The 18,165-nt window shown below is 33.8% G+C and overlaps 1 protein-coding gene across 1 annotated transcript in view; it reads left to right on the forward strand.

Annotated features, from left to right (window-relative positions):
- Nucleotides 1-7,262: 7,262 nt before the first annotated feature.
- KMO (kynurenine 3-monooxygenase) overlaps nt 7,263-18,165 on the forward strand; it is a 61,288-nt gene continuing 50,385 nt past the window's right edge. The window contains 1 exon segment of the mRNA XM_049776527.1: nt 7,263-7,351. Coding sequence (XP_049632484.1) covers nt 7,298-7,351 — 54 coding nt within the window. The 5' untranslated portion in view covers nt 7,263-7,297.

The following is an 18,165-nucleotide window of genomic DNA, read 5'->3' on the forward strand; positions in this document are numbered from 1 at the left end:
ACCATATTTAATTTCCAGAATGACCTTTTCTCCTGAACATCTCTAGAGTGAATTCTGAGGACATCTATCCCTCACTTTATGAATTTAAATAAAACCTATATATATGACCCTAAACCTATAAAGAAATTTTCATCACAAGAGAAATGATTATAACTTCATATGGTGGTACTAGAGTTGATTTGATAATAATATTGAAGATTCTATGTTTTATACATCTTATATGACTCTTACCAAAGTTACCAATAACTGCCATGCCACAAACCCAATGGGCAGTTTTAGAATTAATAATGCAATTGACACAGATTGACACATATATTTTCTTGCTCTTAAATCTTTGCATTATTGGAAATCATGAGCCCTTAGTTAATTGAATACTCCTTCACAATATTCTCTATCAGCTGTTTTATTGTAATTGTTTCAGAGCTTGAAAAGAAATGTTTATTAAAAAGCGAAGGATAAAGAAATTTCCTGGGGCTGGCCTTAGCTCAGCGGTTACTTCGGCAAGCTTGGCCTTACTATCATCTTCGATGGTTCGAGACCCACGGGTGCCTCCAGTCCTTAAAAAAAAAAAGAAAGAAAGAAATTTTCTACTGTGAGGAATCAAGCACAGATTTATATTGTATAGGTTCACTGTGTCTGACTTTTAAAGAAAGATTTAGATTTTTGTCTTTGTAGAGTCTAATCAAGCCAGATTATACCAAATATCACAATTCCCATTTGTTACTACTGATATACTGGCCTTTCATGTTGCTAAAGCTAAGACCAACATTCTGTATTTTTATTGGGCTTTTGGAGCTGACCCTAAACCTTTAAACCCTAAACCCTAAAACTTTCTTTATAGGTTTAGGGTCATCTTCATTACAAAATTCTGCTTACATACAATCTTCATCTTATTTGACTTTTTGCCTTGGCACAACCTTTTTAGACCTCATTATATTTCGACCCCAGAATCTGGGACATAATTTATCTAATTATTTGAAGGTATGAACTGTGGCCATTCTTGGTCTTAAAGAGAACTTGAGTATCTGCAGGAAAATTAGAATATAGCATAAAGACAGCTATAATAAAGTCACTTCAAAAACTAGTAAAAAACTTCTTTTATTTAGGAAGACATTTTATTGAGCCTCTGGTAGAGATACTTGAGTTGACAACACAACTCATAGATCTACTGTCATTTTAGTTATCGTATTTATTTCCTTTTCTCTTTATTCTCTATTTATTTTAGCTATAAACATTGAGGGTCAGTCAAACAAAAGATAGAACATTAAAGTCATGAGCTGCAAACTCAAAGGTCTTAGCTAAATAAACAATTATTGAGCAAGCTAAGTTCTTCAAACAAAATAAAACAGTATTCTGTTCATTTCTAAAAGTATGATAATGATGGAAACAACACTGTAAATATTGTATTTACCTATATAACTTTAAGTTTTATAATATATTTTATTATTAAAAAATTAAGATTTATTAAATGTATAACAATATGTTTAAAATGTAAAAATCTGGACATCGGGCCCGGAGAGATAGCACAGTGGCATTTGCCATGCAAGCAGCCGATCCAGGACCAAAGGTGGTTGGTTCGAATCCCGGTGTCCCATATGGTCCCCCGTGCCTGCCAGGAGCTATTTCTGAGCAGACAGCCAGGAGTAACCCCTGAGCACTGCCGGGTGTGACCCAAAAACTAAAAAAAAAAAAAAAAAAAAATCTGGACATCTCTTGTGAAGGAAAAAGATGTAAAGTATCTTCCCCAATAGACATTTTATTTGGAAAGAATTTGCTTTGAGGACAAACAAATAACAGAATTTTAATAATAATTTGCTGCTGACACAACTGTTTCTTTATAAATCACAATATGGCCTATAACTTAAAGATCATTGAGCATAGGGGCCCGAGCAGTGACAAAGGGGGGTGGTATAGGATGCACTCTGGGAACATAGGAAGTTGACACTGGGTAGTGAGTGAATGGTTCAGATTCACTGTTATCATCTGAAATTCAAGCCTGAAGGACATTGGTTGATCACAATGGTTTTCATAAAATAAAAATAATTTAGGAAAATAAATTACTCCTGGTGAGGCTCAGGAGATTATAGGGATTGCCAGGGTTCAAATTCGTGTCAACTTCAAGCAAGACAAATGCCTTACTCCACTATGCAATATCTCCAGTTTCCTGGGATCGATGCGTTTTTTTTGTTTTTATTAATTGGCAAGGTGAGATAAAGCACTTTTTCTTGCATCAGATTTTAAGAGTTGAGGAGGACAGTTGGGATCTTTTTAGTATTCATATGAGGCAATAAATAAAAGTAAAGATTCTTCTACTGGGCACCATACAAAAAGAAAAGAAAAGGATAGGATGAGAATTTTTGACATGGATACTATATACTAAATTTCAGAACTAAATTTGAAAAAACTAATAAATCATAGTAGTCAAAAAGTAACGACCTCAGATGACAGCACTTGCCCTTGTACATGACAAGACTGGTTTTAATCCCCATCACTCCATATGGCTTTCTCCAAGCCTGTGGTCCTATAACAACAAATAATACATAAATAGAGATAACCTGCGGGCCTCAATTGGTTTTGTGATCAGCTGTCAGCTGATTTAACATAGACATTAAAAAGTAAAATTGTATAACAATAGAAGAAACTATGCAGGGCTAGAGTGATAGTAATAGCAAGGTAGAGCTCATGCCTTGCATCTAGCCCACTGGGTGGTTACTTGGCATTTTGTATGCTTCCCCCAAACTTGCCGTCATTGATCCCTAAGTGCAGAGCCAGAAATAAGCCCTGAACATTGTTGGGTGTGGCCCCAAAATATAAATAAATAAATAAATAAATGTAACTAGCTTATAAAGAACAAAATTAGGAAAAAATGACAAAATAGATGAAAAAGCATGAGATATTAAATACTAAAGACATTATTAGTATAAAGACATATTAAAGTCATTATTTGGAGGAGTGACTGAAAATATCTAGAATTCATGAAAGAAACCAATAAGAAGTATAATAAGAACCAATTAATAAGCATAATGATTTCTTATGAGAAAACAATTTTTATCTAAATGCATTTTCATAAAATTCAAGCCAAAGAATCAAATCCAAAAGTAATGATTATATATTAGATTTTTTTAATTTAATGTTTAGGTTTGTTATATATTTTTGTTTTATAGTAACATATATAAAAAAATAAAATGTACCAAAGTTCTGCTCAATGCAGTTTTTTAAGACTGTGCAAAGTTTTTACACACATTACTTTTTGGCAATCATCTAGTAAGGTCAACAAACTTCAGATGTGGGGCGGGGCCAGAGCAATAGCACAGCCTTAAGGGGAGTTTGCCTTTCACGATGACTGACGCCTGGACAGACACCGGGTTTGATTCCCAACATCCCCAAATGGTCCCCCAGCAGCCTGCCAGAAGCAATTTTCTGAGTAAAGAGCCAGGAGTCTACCCCTGAGCACCCTCTGGGAGCGTGACCAAAAAACCCAAGAAACAAACAAACTTCAGTTGTTAGAAAGTCCACTTATTAATCTTTTCTGACTACAAGAAAATTTTTCTAAAAAATAATATCAACAAGAAAACAAAAAAATGCCCAATGACAAAACTTAGAAGAATAGTGGGGGGATTAAAACTCAGTCTGGAATATTAATTTTTTCAGAGTTCCATCACTTCATCAGGGGCCCCAGTAAAAAGTCCTAACAAGTCACTGGTAAAGGAATGCTGACATGTGTGGTGGCTTTAGAGTTAAAGCAATTGAATGCCTGCAATTTTGATAAATCATACTGAATAGATAAGAGAACAACCACAAAGTACCAACCACATTGTTATTATGTAATTGACAAGCTAATTTTAAAATTTAGATGGAACTTTTACCAGAAACAGTCAAAATGATTAGAGAAGGATAGTTGGTAGAATTGTTCAAGATAGCAAATGTCTTTTCTATATAACTTTATAAATAAAGTTGGATATAGAATTCACATTGACTGTTATCAGCAAGTATAAGATAGATGAAATAAAATAGTATAGAATATAGATTTATTTTATAACTAATAGATATATGGAAAAGACAGTAAATGGATATTTGATCATACAGAGTAAAATTAAATTTATTTAGAAAAGTTGGCTCTTATATCACAGTATGTATAGAAAATTAACTTTGTGTTCAATATAATATTAAAAAATAAAATGTAAATTGCAAATATTTGGGGACCTTGAGAGGGTGCTGCACACCTGACTCAAGGGGACTTATATGAAGTTGGCTGCATAAAATGCAAGCTCATAATATTTGTACTAGCTCTCTGACCCTAAATTACAAACCTTTTAGCAGATAACAGAAGATTTACAACATAAAATTATGGAAATTATATAAAAATAAAATCATAGTATGAATATCACCAACTACTAAAGGAAACTATTTTACTGTTAAAATATTTTAATTTTACTGAGTGTTGCAGCTGACTTAGGTGAAAATGAGAAAAGGGGAGTCTGACACTTTCTTCTCTATTCCACCTCAGTCCACTTGAGAAGGCCAGAAAAAACCTAGGACTGATAAAAAGTCATCTATGAGCCACTGCAAGATATAGACCTCAGATTTCACCAGTCCAATGCGGTTGTTGTCAAAAAGGAACCTGAACGTTCCAATTGTTCTGAATACAAAATTACCTGTTCTGTGAACTAAGACTGAAGACAACAGAAATACCCTTTGCCATAGACAAGAAATGGTAGGTCCTAAATTTTCCCCAGGCTTATTTGTTCATTGCTTTAACCAACAGACTTTTTCAAAAGTAGACAAACAGTAAAGCGTAAATACAGCTTTATTTTAAAAGATTTAGGTAGGAGTTGAGAGAGAGAGAGAGAGTGACAGAGGAGAGTGGGACAGCGACAGGTCAGAGAGCAACAGAAAACAAAGACAGAGAGAGAGAGAGAGAGTGAGAGGAGAGAGAGAGAGAGAGAGAGAGATGAGAGGAGAGAGAGAGAGAGAGCAGAGCAGGAGAGCGTAAAAGAACAACCGTACAACATTAGTGTAGAATGAGGGGTTACCATCAGAAGGTGGAATGCCTGCTACTTATCTTGCGAGGTTGGTTTTATAGTTTTATCTCCCAAGTTTTCCCCACATGGGGCTTTCTACTTAAATAAGAGTTTATAGCTAGGTCACTGTTTGAATAATTTTAAAGAACTTGAAACTTGGCGGGGAGGGGAGGTATTTGGTCACACCTGGCAGTACTCAGGTGTTACTCCAGGCTCTGTGCTCAGGAATCACTCCTGGCTGATTTGGGGAACCACATGGGATGACGAAGATCAAATGCCCTTTCTGAAGTACTATGGCTCCAGCCCCTTGAACTTGAAACTTTTTAGTAATTCATCTCCATGTCCATATCACAGTTCTTTGTTCCTGCAGGAGTTTTTTTCTGGTGGGTTCCAACCTACTCTGGGTCTTTACTGGCACTAATGAGAACCTTGTCAGGCCTAGTTCCAAGTCCACAAGTGGAGTGACTATAATGCTTTCAGCTCCCCTGGAACTAGTGACAGAGGAACTTCTTCAAATATTTTCTTGGCTTTAAATTCCAAGAATTCATTGCCCTGACTATCTGCCTCCATCAAGAAAGCCAAAGGCAAGACTCAAGCAAAATTAATTATTGCAACATATATTAAGAATAAAACTCACATCCAATATCAACACAAACAAACTATACATAAGAAAAAACAAAAGCACAAAAATATCAGATATGGTTCTCAATTCTATTACCGATGAAATATTAATTAAAAACAATAAAAAAAAGTACAAAACTGAAGTACAGACTCAAAGTACAAACAATAAGATGGAGTACGAACTGAAAATACTGAAATAAAAGTAATGAAGGTCTAGAGGCAAGGGGTACTAATAAATTCGGCTACAAATGAAAAAAATTTTGTGAAAAAAATAAAACTAGCATGAGAAGCGCAGAAAAAAAAAGACGAACAGATGGGATCGAAAAGATAGGGAGAGGAAAGTGGGAAAGCGGAGACAACTTCCAAAATAGTGGTTGTCTCTAGGCAGAAAGAAACAAAAATAATAAAAGTGAGGGCAACAGATAAATATAGAAGTAGAGCTTATATTTACTGTATGACCTTTTGCATTTTTGGTTGGTTGATTGGTAGGGGGAATCACACCTTTAGGGATTACTCCAGGCTCTGTACTTTAGGATCACACCTGGTAGGCCTTGGAGAACACTCTGAGGTACTAGGGATCTAACCCCAGGTGGCCGTATGTAAAGCAAGCACCCTAAACTGCTGGACTTTTGACAACCTCCCCTTTTAAATTTCATAGCCTGTCACTCTATTTACTTTCTCAAAATAAATAAAATTACCCAATAGCAAAGTTTTCTTGAAACCCAATTTACTAGCCACAAGGGGTCACTATTTAATAATATTCTTTGATCTGTATCAAAAGAAAAATCCAACCTTAATTCTCCCAGGTTTCACTAGAAAGTAAAGAAGTGGAATCTTTTACATTTTACTTTTGTGTCATACCACCTAATATTCTGGGAGAAGAAATTTTAATTCAAATTGAGATATTTTTTGAGATATATTTGATATTTTGAGATATAATTGAGATAGATAGGTAGAGATAGATGATAGATAGATGATAGATAGATAGATAGATAGATAGATAGATAGATAGATAGATAGATAGATAGATAGATAGATAGATAGATAGATAGGTAAGTATGTTTTAAGTTTTCTAACCCCAATGAAAAAAAAAATAAAATAAAATAGTATGGTTAGTTGCACAATTAAATCTTGTTCAGGAGGCAATTTTGACATATTTTACAAAGTAGACTTTTAAGGACAATCAAGGAAGACTCTCTTGACTTATTTTATTTAAATGACCAATCTTAATCATAACAGAAACAAGTCATTAACTCATTGTGAACCCTGCTCTCTTACTACAGAGAGAAATATAAGACACTTAGGAACCAAAAATAGTGAAATTTTATTCATGAATGAATAGAATGAAAATGAAACTAAAAATACAACAGAAGCCCGTAAAACTCTGCTATAAAAATAATCTGATTTAACACTTAATATAGTTTCTCCAGTGAATTTTATATTTCACAAATCTTAAAGCCTAGTTGATTGTTGTTTGGCTAAAAATTGGGTTAAATACCTCTTCCTGGTTCAATGCAAATTAGCTCAAAAACATTTTCTATTGGCTCACAAATGCAGGGCTTTGGACAGTATAATGCAATGGGGGAAATTCCATGTGTATGAGACAATTTTTTACTGGCAGGAGCTACGAGGATATAAAAAACAGTTTGGCAGTTATGGATTCATCTGAAAATAAAAGGAATAAAATAGCTTTCATTGGCGGTGGGTTGGTAAGAATATATATTGGATATATTTTATTATCTTATCATTATTCTTAAAGGTCACTATTAATCATTTATAGACAGGTTCATTGTTCCTGTGAAAAATTCTTTGATATTTTAAATACATCAATTTAAATATGGTATATACCTCTATTTTGCTTATATCTAAAAAGGGTAGTTATTTTTATTAAATTTTTAAGGTTTTCTTTTTTGCTATTTTGGCATTATTCTAGCATTTCTAAGAAGAGAAAATAGAGTTAATTCGAGTTTGATTTTACCCTCATATTGTTTTTTTAAATCAGATACTTAGTCTAAATAATTATTGTAATGAAAATGTTTTACTCTAACTTAGTTAATTTATTCAGCTTATACAGGCTAATATACAGAAGTCACAATAATAGGTTCAAGAAAAAATAAAGCTAATGCAAAGTTTCATGTTAGATGTTCATTAGATATTTGGAGTAATTGAAAATAAAATTTTTGATAACTTGATTTAACTGCTAGCTTAATGAAGACATCTAAAGCCAGAAGGTCTCCACCTATAAGAGGAAGGGATTTACTCTAAACCTACTTACTAGTTAAATGAAAGGATATCAACTCATCTTCAATTATCACTAATTTTTTAAATTTATTAAAGTACCATTACTATTTATAAAACTACTTTCATAGTTGTATTTTAGACCTTTCTGTTTTCTCACCAATTCCAACACCCAGTGTCCTTATTTCTTCTACAAGGGTTCCCAGGTTTTCCTTCTCCCCCAAGCCTCTTCAATTGCCAGCCTACTACACTTACACAGGCACAGTTTCCTTTTTTTTTTTCTTTATTTTTTATTGTTTTATTATTATCTTTATTTAATACATCCTTGATTACACTCATGATCTGTTATTTGGCTTGTTCAGTCATGTAAAGAACACCCCCGCTTCACCTGTGCAACATTCCCATCACCATGTCCCAAATCTCCACTCCTCCCAAACCCTCTCCACCCCATCAGTACTCTAGACAGATTTATACGTTCCTCTTTCATGTTACATTGTGATGATAGTTTCTCTTGTTTTTTTTTTTGAGTTTTTGTGGACCTCATCCCACCATTGAGTCCTTCAGGGGTTACTCCTGGTTGTCTGCTCAGAAATAGCTCCTGGCAGGCACGGGGTACCATATGGGACACCGGGATTCGAACCAACCACCTTTGGTCCTGGATCGGCTGCTTACAAGGCAAACGCCACTGTGCTATCTCTCCAGGCCCATTATGATAGTTCTCAATGTAGTTATTTCTCTATCTGCATTCATCACTCTTTGTGGTAAGCTTCATGTAGTGAGCTGGAACTTCCAGCCCTCCTCCTCTTTTGTCTCTGAAAATTATTGCAAGAATGTCTTTATTTTTCTTAAAATCCATAAATGAGTGAGACTATTCTGTTGGCACATTTTTTCAGTTTGGTTGCTAAAACTGGGGACCTCTTGTTTTTAGTGTCATTGACTCTAGTTTGGGATACTGTACTAAAAGCCTAGTTGTTGAATGTAGGAACTGTCTCAGGTAAATGATACTGTTTAACCCCTTCATAGAACTAATATGAAATAATAATTATCCCCCCTTTTTCTTAAAGGTTCAATCAAATTCACTTTTAGATAATAATTTTTTAGCTTTTGACTTATAGATTTCATTTATTTATTCAACAAAAATATCTAATATAGCTAGAAACTGACCCTAAGCTACATAAAAATTATCATATTTTGTAATAATTACGATATTATTTATATTTCATTACTTTTCTTATTGGTCCAAAGTACTATACAGTTCCCTAGTGTTATTTTTTGTACTCTTAATATGATCACAAGTCATGTTGGTCAGTACATAAAATGAGACATATATTTTATATTTTAATTCTTCATTTTAATTTAATTTCTTCATATAAGGCTTCATTCAAAAATCTTTCTAACATTAATATAGTTCAACAAAATCTTTAGTATCTGTAATGTGCCAAAAAGCTAATAATTTCAGTTAGAGACAAATACTAAGAGAATGCATACAAACAGAATAACTCTATAGAAAAAGTTAGGAGGTATCTGTTTAGAATGTGATTTGAGATATTCTCTTTGAGAGGGACAAAATTCACCAAACTTCCTCTTATCTTATGCATAGTCCATCCCCAATGCTAAAGTCAGAAAAATACTGGTAAAGAATATGTTTGAGAATTACTATTCTTGACATAAGCCCATTCTAATTATTTCCCATAATAAGTAAAGTCAACTCCTCCAAAGATTCTGCATGAACTGAACATGTTCATTTTGCTTACTTTTGCTTTTATATTTATCTTTACCATGGGAATACTTATTTATATTATTTATTTACTTATTTATATGTATCTTTGTCCTGGAATTACCACACACTCTTATTTTGCACATTCATTTATTTTTTTACTCATTTATTAAAACGTTCATTACAAGTAGGATATAAACATTTTTGTTTGTTTGCTTGCTTTTTAATTTTGTTTGGGCCACACCATGTAACACTCAGGGTTTTACTCCTTGCTGGAGTTCAGCACCAAGTGAACAGGTCCTGAACAGGAGCACCACAGAATTAAAAAAAAACAAGAGGGCTCAAAGCCACTTAGACTGAGCTCTCTGAAGTTGATCTAGGTACACTATTGTTCAGTGTCAACCAACCTGTGAGGAAGGTCAGATTTTAAACAACAAAATAGCTATCTAATTGCTAGTCAAGCATAAATGGGTCTTTACATCTCAAAGAGGGATTTACATCTCAAAGAAGGGAAGAGGAAGCTAATTTGGAAAGTCTTTGGTGCAGGGGTCTCAAACTTTTAAACAGGCCCCCAGTTCACTGCTCCCTCAGACCATTGGAGGATAGCACTATGTTTTTTTTAAAGAAAAATACTATAAACAAAATCTTATGTACACTGTATATATATTATTTTGAAATTGAAAAGGGAGAATATTAAAGGACCCCTAATACATTTAATATAATATTGTGTAACCTCAGCCACCCCCACCATCCTCTAAGCCTACGTACAGTTGTATGCGCTTCTCTCTCCTTAAGTCCTATTTTCCCACCAAGTTGAGTAAGCTCTGCTTATCTGAGACAGAGAACCCAATTTATGGCTAGTCACATCCTTAAGCTCCTGCTTTCCACACCAAGTTGAATAAGCTCTGCTTATCTGACAGGAAACCCCCGATTTATGACTAGCCACGACCTTAAGTCCTGCTTCTCCCACCAAGCTGAGTAGGCTCTGCTTATCTAAGACAGAGACCCCCGATTTATGGCTAGCCACATCCCTTTATAAAAATGTTATATTTTTTCCAGTAAGTTAAAGTGTCATAAGAATGTAACGGATGCAAGACTGATGTAACCTAAAAAAGGGTAGAATGAAACTGTTCTTGTTTCAATGTTCCCTATAAAAACCCTGCTTGGTCTTTGTTCAGGGTCCTTTGTCCTAATCCAAAAGGGGGCCTTGGGCATCTGACCCTGATGCTCCAGAAATAAAAAAAATCTCGCCTTTGTTCTTTGCTATGGTCTTGTAAGTGTCTTCTTGAAATACCTGGGGACCCTAAGGAAGGAGACGTTTTTTCTACTCTAACAAAGTAAAAACAAACAAACAAACAAACAAACAAGCCTGGGGCAAAAACGCCCAGTGAGCCAGATAAATGTCCTCTCGCAGTGGCCTCAGGATATAAACTTTTATCTAGCAACGAATTCTATCCCAAAATAGGTAATGTCTTTTACTTAGTATATAGTAAATAAAAGAGTAAGAGAAATTGTCAAAGATCCCAAGTTATTTGGATTCAATGTTGTAGAAGTGGGCTAATAAAAGATAAGAACAAGAGATTCATATTTAACAAAAAGATTCTAGTTAAAATATTACAACAGGAATTAAAAAATATGTACAAATTGCAAATAGCAGCAATAGCTATTTCTTAAAAGTGATATTAGAAAACATTTAATTAGAGAATAATTGTACTGCAACCTAATGATAAACTGAAAACAATTAGAAGTTTAACTTAGTTTCTCAAGACAGGAAATCTTCTCAAATCTGGAGTTTATTAAACCTGCAAAAAACAAAACAGAAATATGTTGCCCCACTTATGTTCAAATTTCTTATGTACTCTGCAGCATTCTAAAACAAAAGATCAAGCAACTCCCTTTCACATTGATACAAATTCTTCCTACTCCTTACCCCATTTGAAAGCCCTAAGAATTAGTGAAGTAGATTTGTAGTGTGTTGATCTCAGAAAGTTTCTGAAGATCGTTCCCTTTCACTTCAATTTTTCCCTTGGGTGGACAATTTTAGAGTATTAATAACTTTATTATTTTACAAACAAAATTATATATCATTTATATATATATAATAAGATTACATATAATCTTAAGGTTAAACATTTCCTTTTATAGCTAATACATATTAATAATAGGAGATGAACTGAAATAAAACTAGGATCATATTTAAGACTTTCATGTCACATAAAAATTTTACTTTTCTTTTTGAAAAAACTGAACTTGAATATGTAGGGAAAGACCTGCAGAAGGGGAAGCAAAAAATTAGAAAAAAGTATTACAGTATGTCAAGTGAAAGGTCATGAGAGGTCCTCATCATGAGATGTATGGGTAGATCTATTTTAAAAAAGATTTAAGAGTATCAGTTAATAGAATTAATTGACTAACTAAATATCTATAGGGAAGTGCAAAATGTAATTAATTGTTAACACTGCATGTGTTAACTAATAGGTAGAGTTGGTATTCTCCAAAATATGGAATGCAAAAGGTGACAAGGTTTTTAAAGTTTGAGGGATTAGAATAAATTGAATTACCTGAATGTTGACGTGCAGAAATTCATAAAGAGAATTTTAATAATCAGAAGAGTGGCATTCAAAGAAAGATCTGAACTAGGGAGTATATCATCAGCAAAATTTTCTAAGCAAGACCCATAGAAAACAAGTGGAACATTAACCCTATCTTCTTCAAAGAAGAAAATTATCAAGGAAACTGTTTGGCCATAGAGGTCAAAATACAAACAATATAAATGGGTAAAAAACTTGAGGGTAAAGTTTAAATGTGAAACAATATTTGCTACAACATATGGTAACCTGAGCATAGTTACAAATAAAGTATGACTTTTATGTACTTATTTAATAGTGAGTACAGTAACAATCTAGTTCTTATTATGGTCAAAGATGAGGCTTCTAAGATGAAGCATTAGTTCCATGACTAAGTAAATATCAAAAAATGCAAATTATAGCAGCAAACTCAGAAACCTATGATTCTTATAGAAAAGCCACACATTTAATATTATATTTTTATTAATTAAACATTTATTGCTTAAAGGTGATAGGTTGATATTCATTATGACCTTATCTATTAAGTTTAGCATTTATAAATTAAATCTACCATTTTTCAACAAGTTCTTGCTGAGGATGCAGTTCATTGTTGGTGAAAATGATGTCTGGTTTAGCTTCAAAAAAAGTAATGTGAAAATTTTCAAAATATTTGAAAAAGAACTATCACATATATGACATCATGTTTCTAATTTCTTTGTCATGTATCTTTAGAACACAAAACATTAGTTCAAAAATATATATGCATCTTTCTATGTTCACTGCAATGCTATTTTCAATAGTCACAACTTGGAAACAAGTCAAATGTTCCGAAACAGATTTAAACTAAAAAAATTCAGTATTGCCTTTATGAACTAACATTACCACTGATTGCCAAAGCTGACAGAGATACTACAAAGAGACAAAATTAATAGACCAATCTCACTGATGAACATGTTTGCAATATTCTTCAACAAAAATCTTAGCAAACCAAATTCAACAGCACATCAAAGAGTAATATAACATGATCAAGTGGGTTTTATCCTGGGGATGCAAGAATGGTTTAATATACTCAAATCAGTCAACATCATACACCACATCAGTAAAAGAAAAGATAAAAATTATATGATGATAAACAATAGATGCAGAGAAACCATTTGATATGATCCAATAAGCATTCCCTAACTGTCCCCTCAGCAAATTTGGTTTGAAAGGAACCTTCCTCAAGATAGTAATTTCTATCTATAAAAAATTCAATATCCAATATTATTCTTAATGTGGTGAAAAACTAAAACTTCCCAGTGAAGTTAGGCAAAAAAGCAAAGATGTCCACTGTCTTCACTTTTACTCAACATAAGTATTAGAAACCCTAGCAATGGCAATCAATCAGGAAAGAGAAGAAAATAAAAGAAGTCCAAATTGGAAAAAAGGAAGCCAAATTATCTCTATTTGCAGATGCCATGATGATATACATTGAAGATGCTAAAGAGTCTACCAAAAGGCCCCTAAGGAACAATAAATTAATAGAGAAAAATTGGCTGACTAAAAAGACAATACACAAAAATCAGTAGCATTCATTTATATAAATAATGACTCAGAGAAAAAATAGATCAGAGTCTATTTATTTTTTGAAATAGTGCCCCCAAATAATTAGGTACCTAGGAATCAAAATAGCATAGTAATGGAAAAAAAAATGAACTTTTGACCAATGAGTCAGAACAGTATATCCAATAACAAAGTCTCAAGTATAGGTCCATTTAATTTTTAAAGAACTTGAATGAAAGAAAAGACAGCCTTTTTAACAAATGGTGTGGGACACATTGGATAACATGCATACTAAAACTAAATCATACTCTCACACCTTACACAAAAGTCAATTCAATGTGGGTTTAAAGAATTTGAGATCAGACCTGAGCTCAAAAAGTACATCGAGGAAAACATAGGCAGAACATTCTAAACCTAGACCTCAAAGTAGTTTTTAACAATATAATGCTAGTGGCAAGGACTATAGAAACAAATCTAAATACATTTAAACTACAACACACTAAAAAGTTTCCTGTATGGCAAAACAAACAAGGGCTAAAAATGAAGAGAGAGCTAACTAAATGGAAGAAAATATTTTCACTCAACACATCAGATAAAGGGTTGATATCTAGGTTAATCAGATTACTTACAAAGGTTAACTTACAAATCACAAAAGCCTTATTAAAAATGGTACACAGAAAATGAACAGATACCACTCAGAGGAAGATCAACAGATGACCAACAGACACATAAAACAATGCTCATCGTCACTTATTATTAGGGAAACCCAAAATCAAGACAGCAATGAGATATCATCTTATACCAGTGAGGATGGCATATATCAAAAACACACTTCTCCAAAAATACTCCTCCAAAAAAATATGTGTTCACCACCACGATTGATCAATAGCACTCAGTACAATAAACTAAACAGTTGGAATAAACCTAGATGTCCAAAAATAGATAGTGGATCTTAGAAGATGTGATGCATGTACATAGCTGACATGATGCAATAATACAATTTTCTGAAACATGGATGAACTGGAAAGGTATTATGTTAAATGAAGTAAGCCAGAAGAAAGGATAAATTACAGAATGATATCACTTAATGTGCTATTTAGACTAACTGCATGAGAAATTAATGGTTTTAAACGGGGATTGATAAGAATACCTAGGTCGGGCCTGGAGAGATAGCACAGCGGCCTTTGCCTTGCAAGCAGCCGATCAGGACCAAAGGTGGTTGGTATCGAATCCCGGTGGTCCCATATGCATCCCCAGTGCCTGCCAGGAGCTATTTCTGAGCCGACAGCCAGGAGTAACCCCCTGAGCAACCGCTGGGGTGTGGCCCAAAAAAACCAAAACAAAAAACAAACAAACAAACAAAAAGAATACCTAGGTCCCAGATTATAGTGAGGAGAAGGAAAGAATTGAGTGGAGGAGGAGAAAAAACAAATAACAATGGGGGGTTAGGGGAAAAAAGGTCCTCAGAGTATTGGTGTGTTAAGAAAGGACAAAACTGGGCCCAGAGAGATGCACAGCGGCGTTTGCCTTGCAAGCAGCAGGACCAAAGGTGGTTGGTTCGAATTCCGGTGTCCCATATGGTCCCCCGTGCCTGCCAGGAGCTATTTCTGAACAGACAGCCAGGAGTAACCCCTGAGCACCGCCGGGTGTGGCCCAAAAACCAAAAAAAAAAAAAAAAAAAAAAAAGAAAAAGAAAAAGAAAGGACAAAACTAAATATCCAAACCTGAGTCAACAACAGTGAAATCATGAGACCCAAACTTTAACAACCAAAATTAAAAATGAACCTGTTAGGCTGACACTTAGAATGTTATAGCTTTTGATTCTATATGTCTATAAGTTTTCTGCAATTCTTGCTTTTAGGTCATTTAGGTCATTGCTGCTTTTTTCAGTATACATTGTGGCAGTCAATTCAATCTCACACCTGTTTGCTAATTTAGCCTCTTGCTACAGTATATTGATCAACCCTGGTTATAATTGAGTGCTCTTGAGAAGCCAAGTTATATCTTGTTCTTGGTATCTAGTATATCTGATTACCTATGATAAAATATGTACTATAGAAGATATCTATAATAGTTAATATATTTTATATTATTTATTATATTATAAATATAAATACAATTATAAAATATTAAATAATATTTTTTGTTTGGGGGCTAAATATGTCCATACTCAGGGGTTATTACTCAGTTCTGGTTGGCTCGGGGGACCATATAAGATGCCATAGGATAAAACCTGGACTTGCCACAAACACTGTATTATCTCTCCAGCCCTAGAATTATTAAAAAAAAAAAAAAAGATTCAATCAAGGCAAGGCTTTGAAATACCTGAGTTCTGTACACTCATGTATTTTCTTTGAATGACATTTAATGCCTAGCAAGAAATCTTGTTATATTTAGGGACATGATAAATACTCTCCAAAGAATCATTTTTGTATTCTTTGAAAGTTCTTTTGAAGTTCAAAAGAATTTATATCCTTCTAATATACTTCTTTTGAATATTTGCATCCAAGATGCCTTACTTCTAGTCTCACAATGCTTACTGCTGTCAGAGAGTCCAGCTGAGATTCTTTATTGGAGCAACTTTATTTGATCTGTTTATATTATTTAGAATTCTCACACAATAGTCTCCAGATATTTTTGCATATTTGCTTCAGGAAATTTCAAGGCCAGCTAAAAAATATGATTGGGAACATCCAAGTGTTGCTCTGGTCATTTTATTTATCAAGCCTATTTATTTATTTTATCAGCCTACCGAATTCAAGAGAGTTAAAAAAAAAATCGATCTCTTGAAGAATTCTAGCATCACATTATAAAAGAGAATGTATGGGCCAGAGTGGTGGTGCAAGGCGTAAGGCGTCTCTGCTTTGCACGCGTTAGCCTAGAAAGGATCATGATTTGATCCTCCAACGTCCCATATGGTCCCCCCAAGCCAGTAGCGATTTCTGAGCACATAGCCAGAGTAACCCCTGAGCGTCTCTGGGTGTGGCCCAAAACCAAAACAAATAAATAAATAAAAGAGATGTAGGATGCTCCAATTCAATAGAAGATAGAAATCTGACTATTTTGCCCCTCATTCCTTTCTATTGTTTTTATAAGTTTGCAATATTATTAAATATATGACATTCAATAATATTAGGTAAATATTAGATATATCGAGATATTAAGATATAGTACCCTTCATATCTTTTTTTTTTTTTTTGGTATTTTTTGGGGGCTCACACCCGGCAGCGCTCAGGGATTACTCCTGGCTCTAGCTCAGAAATTTGCCCCTGGCAGCCTCCCGGGACCATATGGGATGCAGGGATTCCAACCACCATCCTTCTGCATGAAAGGCAAACGCCTTACCTCCATGCATATCCCCCAGTACCTTCATATCTTATTGTATAGTGTTCATCGCTTCCACCACAAAATAATATTTTTGGATCATACTGTATTTCTGTTTTTTTTCCCCCAGTCTTTATTTTTTCTTCTCTTTTCTCCCTCCTCTTTTTTTCCGCCCCTCCTTTCTCCTCTTCATCTTCCACCTCCTTCCTCCCCTCCCTCTCCTCCTCCTCCTCCTCTTGCTTTCTTCCTTCCAAATTCAGAAAATATTTTTATTAAAGAAAGGAAGGAATGGGAAAAAGGGCGGGAAGATTCTTTTGGTAGGAGAAGAGTGTCTTCTAAGAAATAATCTCCATTTGTTGTTTGTTTAAAGAATCTCAAATTATTTTTCATAGAGCTTGCACCAATGTACATTTCCAATGACACTATAACAAAATTTTTTTCCCAAAATCCTCAGCTATATTTGTTGCTCTCATTTTTTCTTGAAGTTGGTCAATGTTAGTTGATATTTCATTATGGTTTTTGGCCTGTATTTATGTAATATTAACCACTGCTTATTTCCTGTATGTTTTTATTATATCCATTTTTAAAAAAGATACAGTCTACTACATTTATCTCTTTTAACTTAATATATTATTAGGCACAAAGACTTAGCTTAGTAGTCTCAAGATTAATAAGATTTAATAAAAAATTAATTAATCATAAGTGTTCAATAAATTTTGACCTACTGGTAAGTTACAAATTTCACTGAAAAATATAATCTATACTGTCTAAGAAAATATTAGACAAGTATCAAATAATGCTTTTTTTCAAATGTAATGGTAGGGATTTTTGGAGATAGAGGGCTTCAGGCTTTTCTCTTTGGTTTATAGGCCATCTAAACCCATTTCTGAAGACCATCTTATCTTCTTTTTTTTTACCATCATATCTTCCTTTCTTTTTCTCTTTGTGTTCAAATTCTTCCTTTTGATAAGGACAACAATTATATTATAATAACACCTTCCTTATTTTTCTTGCTTTTACTTAATTGCTTCTGTAAGTGTCTATCTCCAAATGAACTCCTACTCAGAGAAAATTAGGTTAATTAGGAAACGTCTACTTGTGAATCTGGAGGGCATATTCAAAGCTTGCCTATTTT

Source organism: Suncus etruscus, chromosome 7 (assembly GCF_024139225.1).
Source record: "Suncus etruscus isolate mSunEtr1 chromosome 7, mSunEtr1.pri.cur, whole genome shotgun sequence".
NCBI classification, from domain to species: domain Eukaryota; kingdom Metazoa; phylum Chordata; class Mammalia; order Eulipotyphla; family Soricidae; genus Suncus; species Suncus etruscus.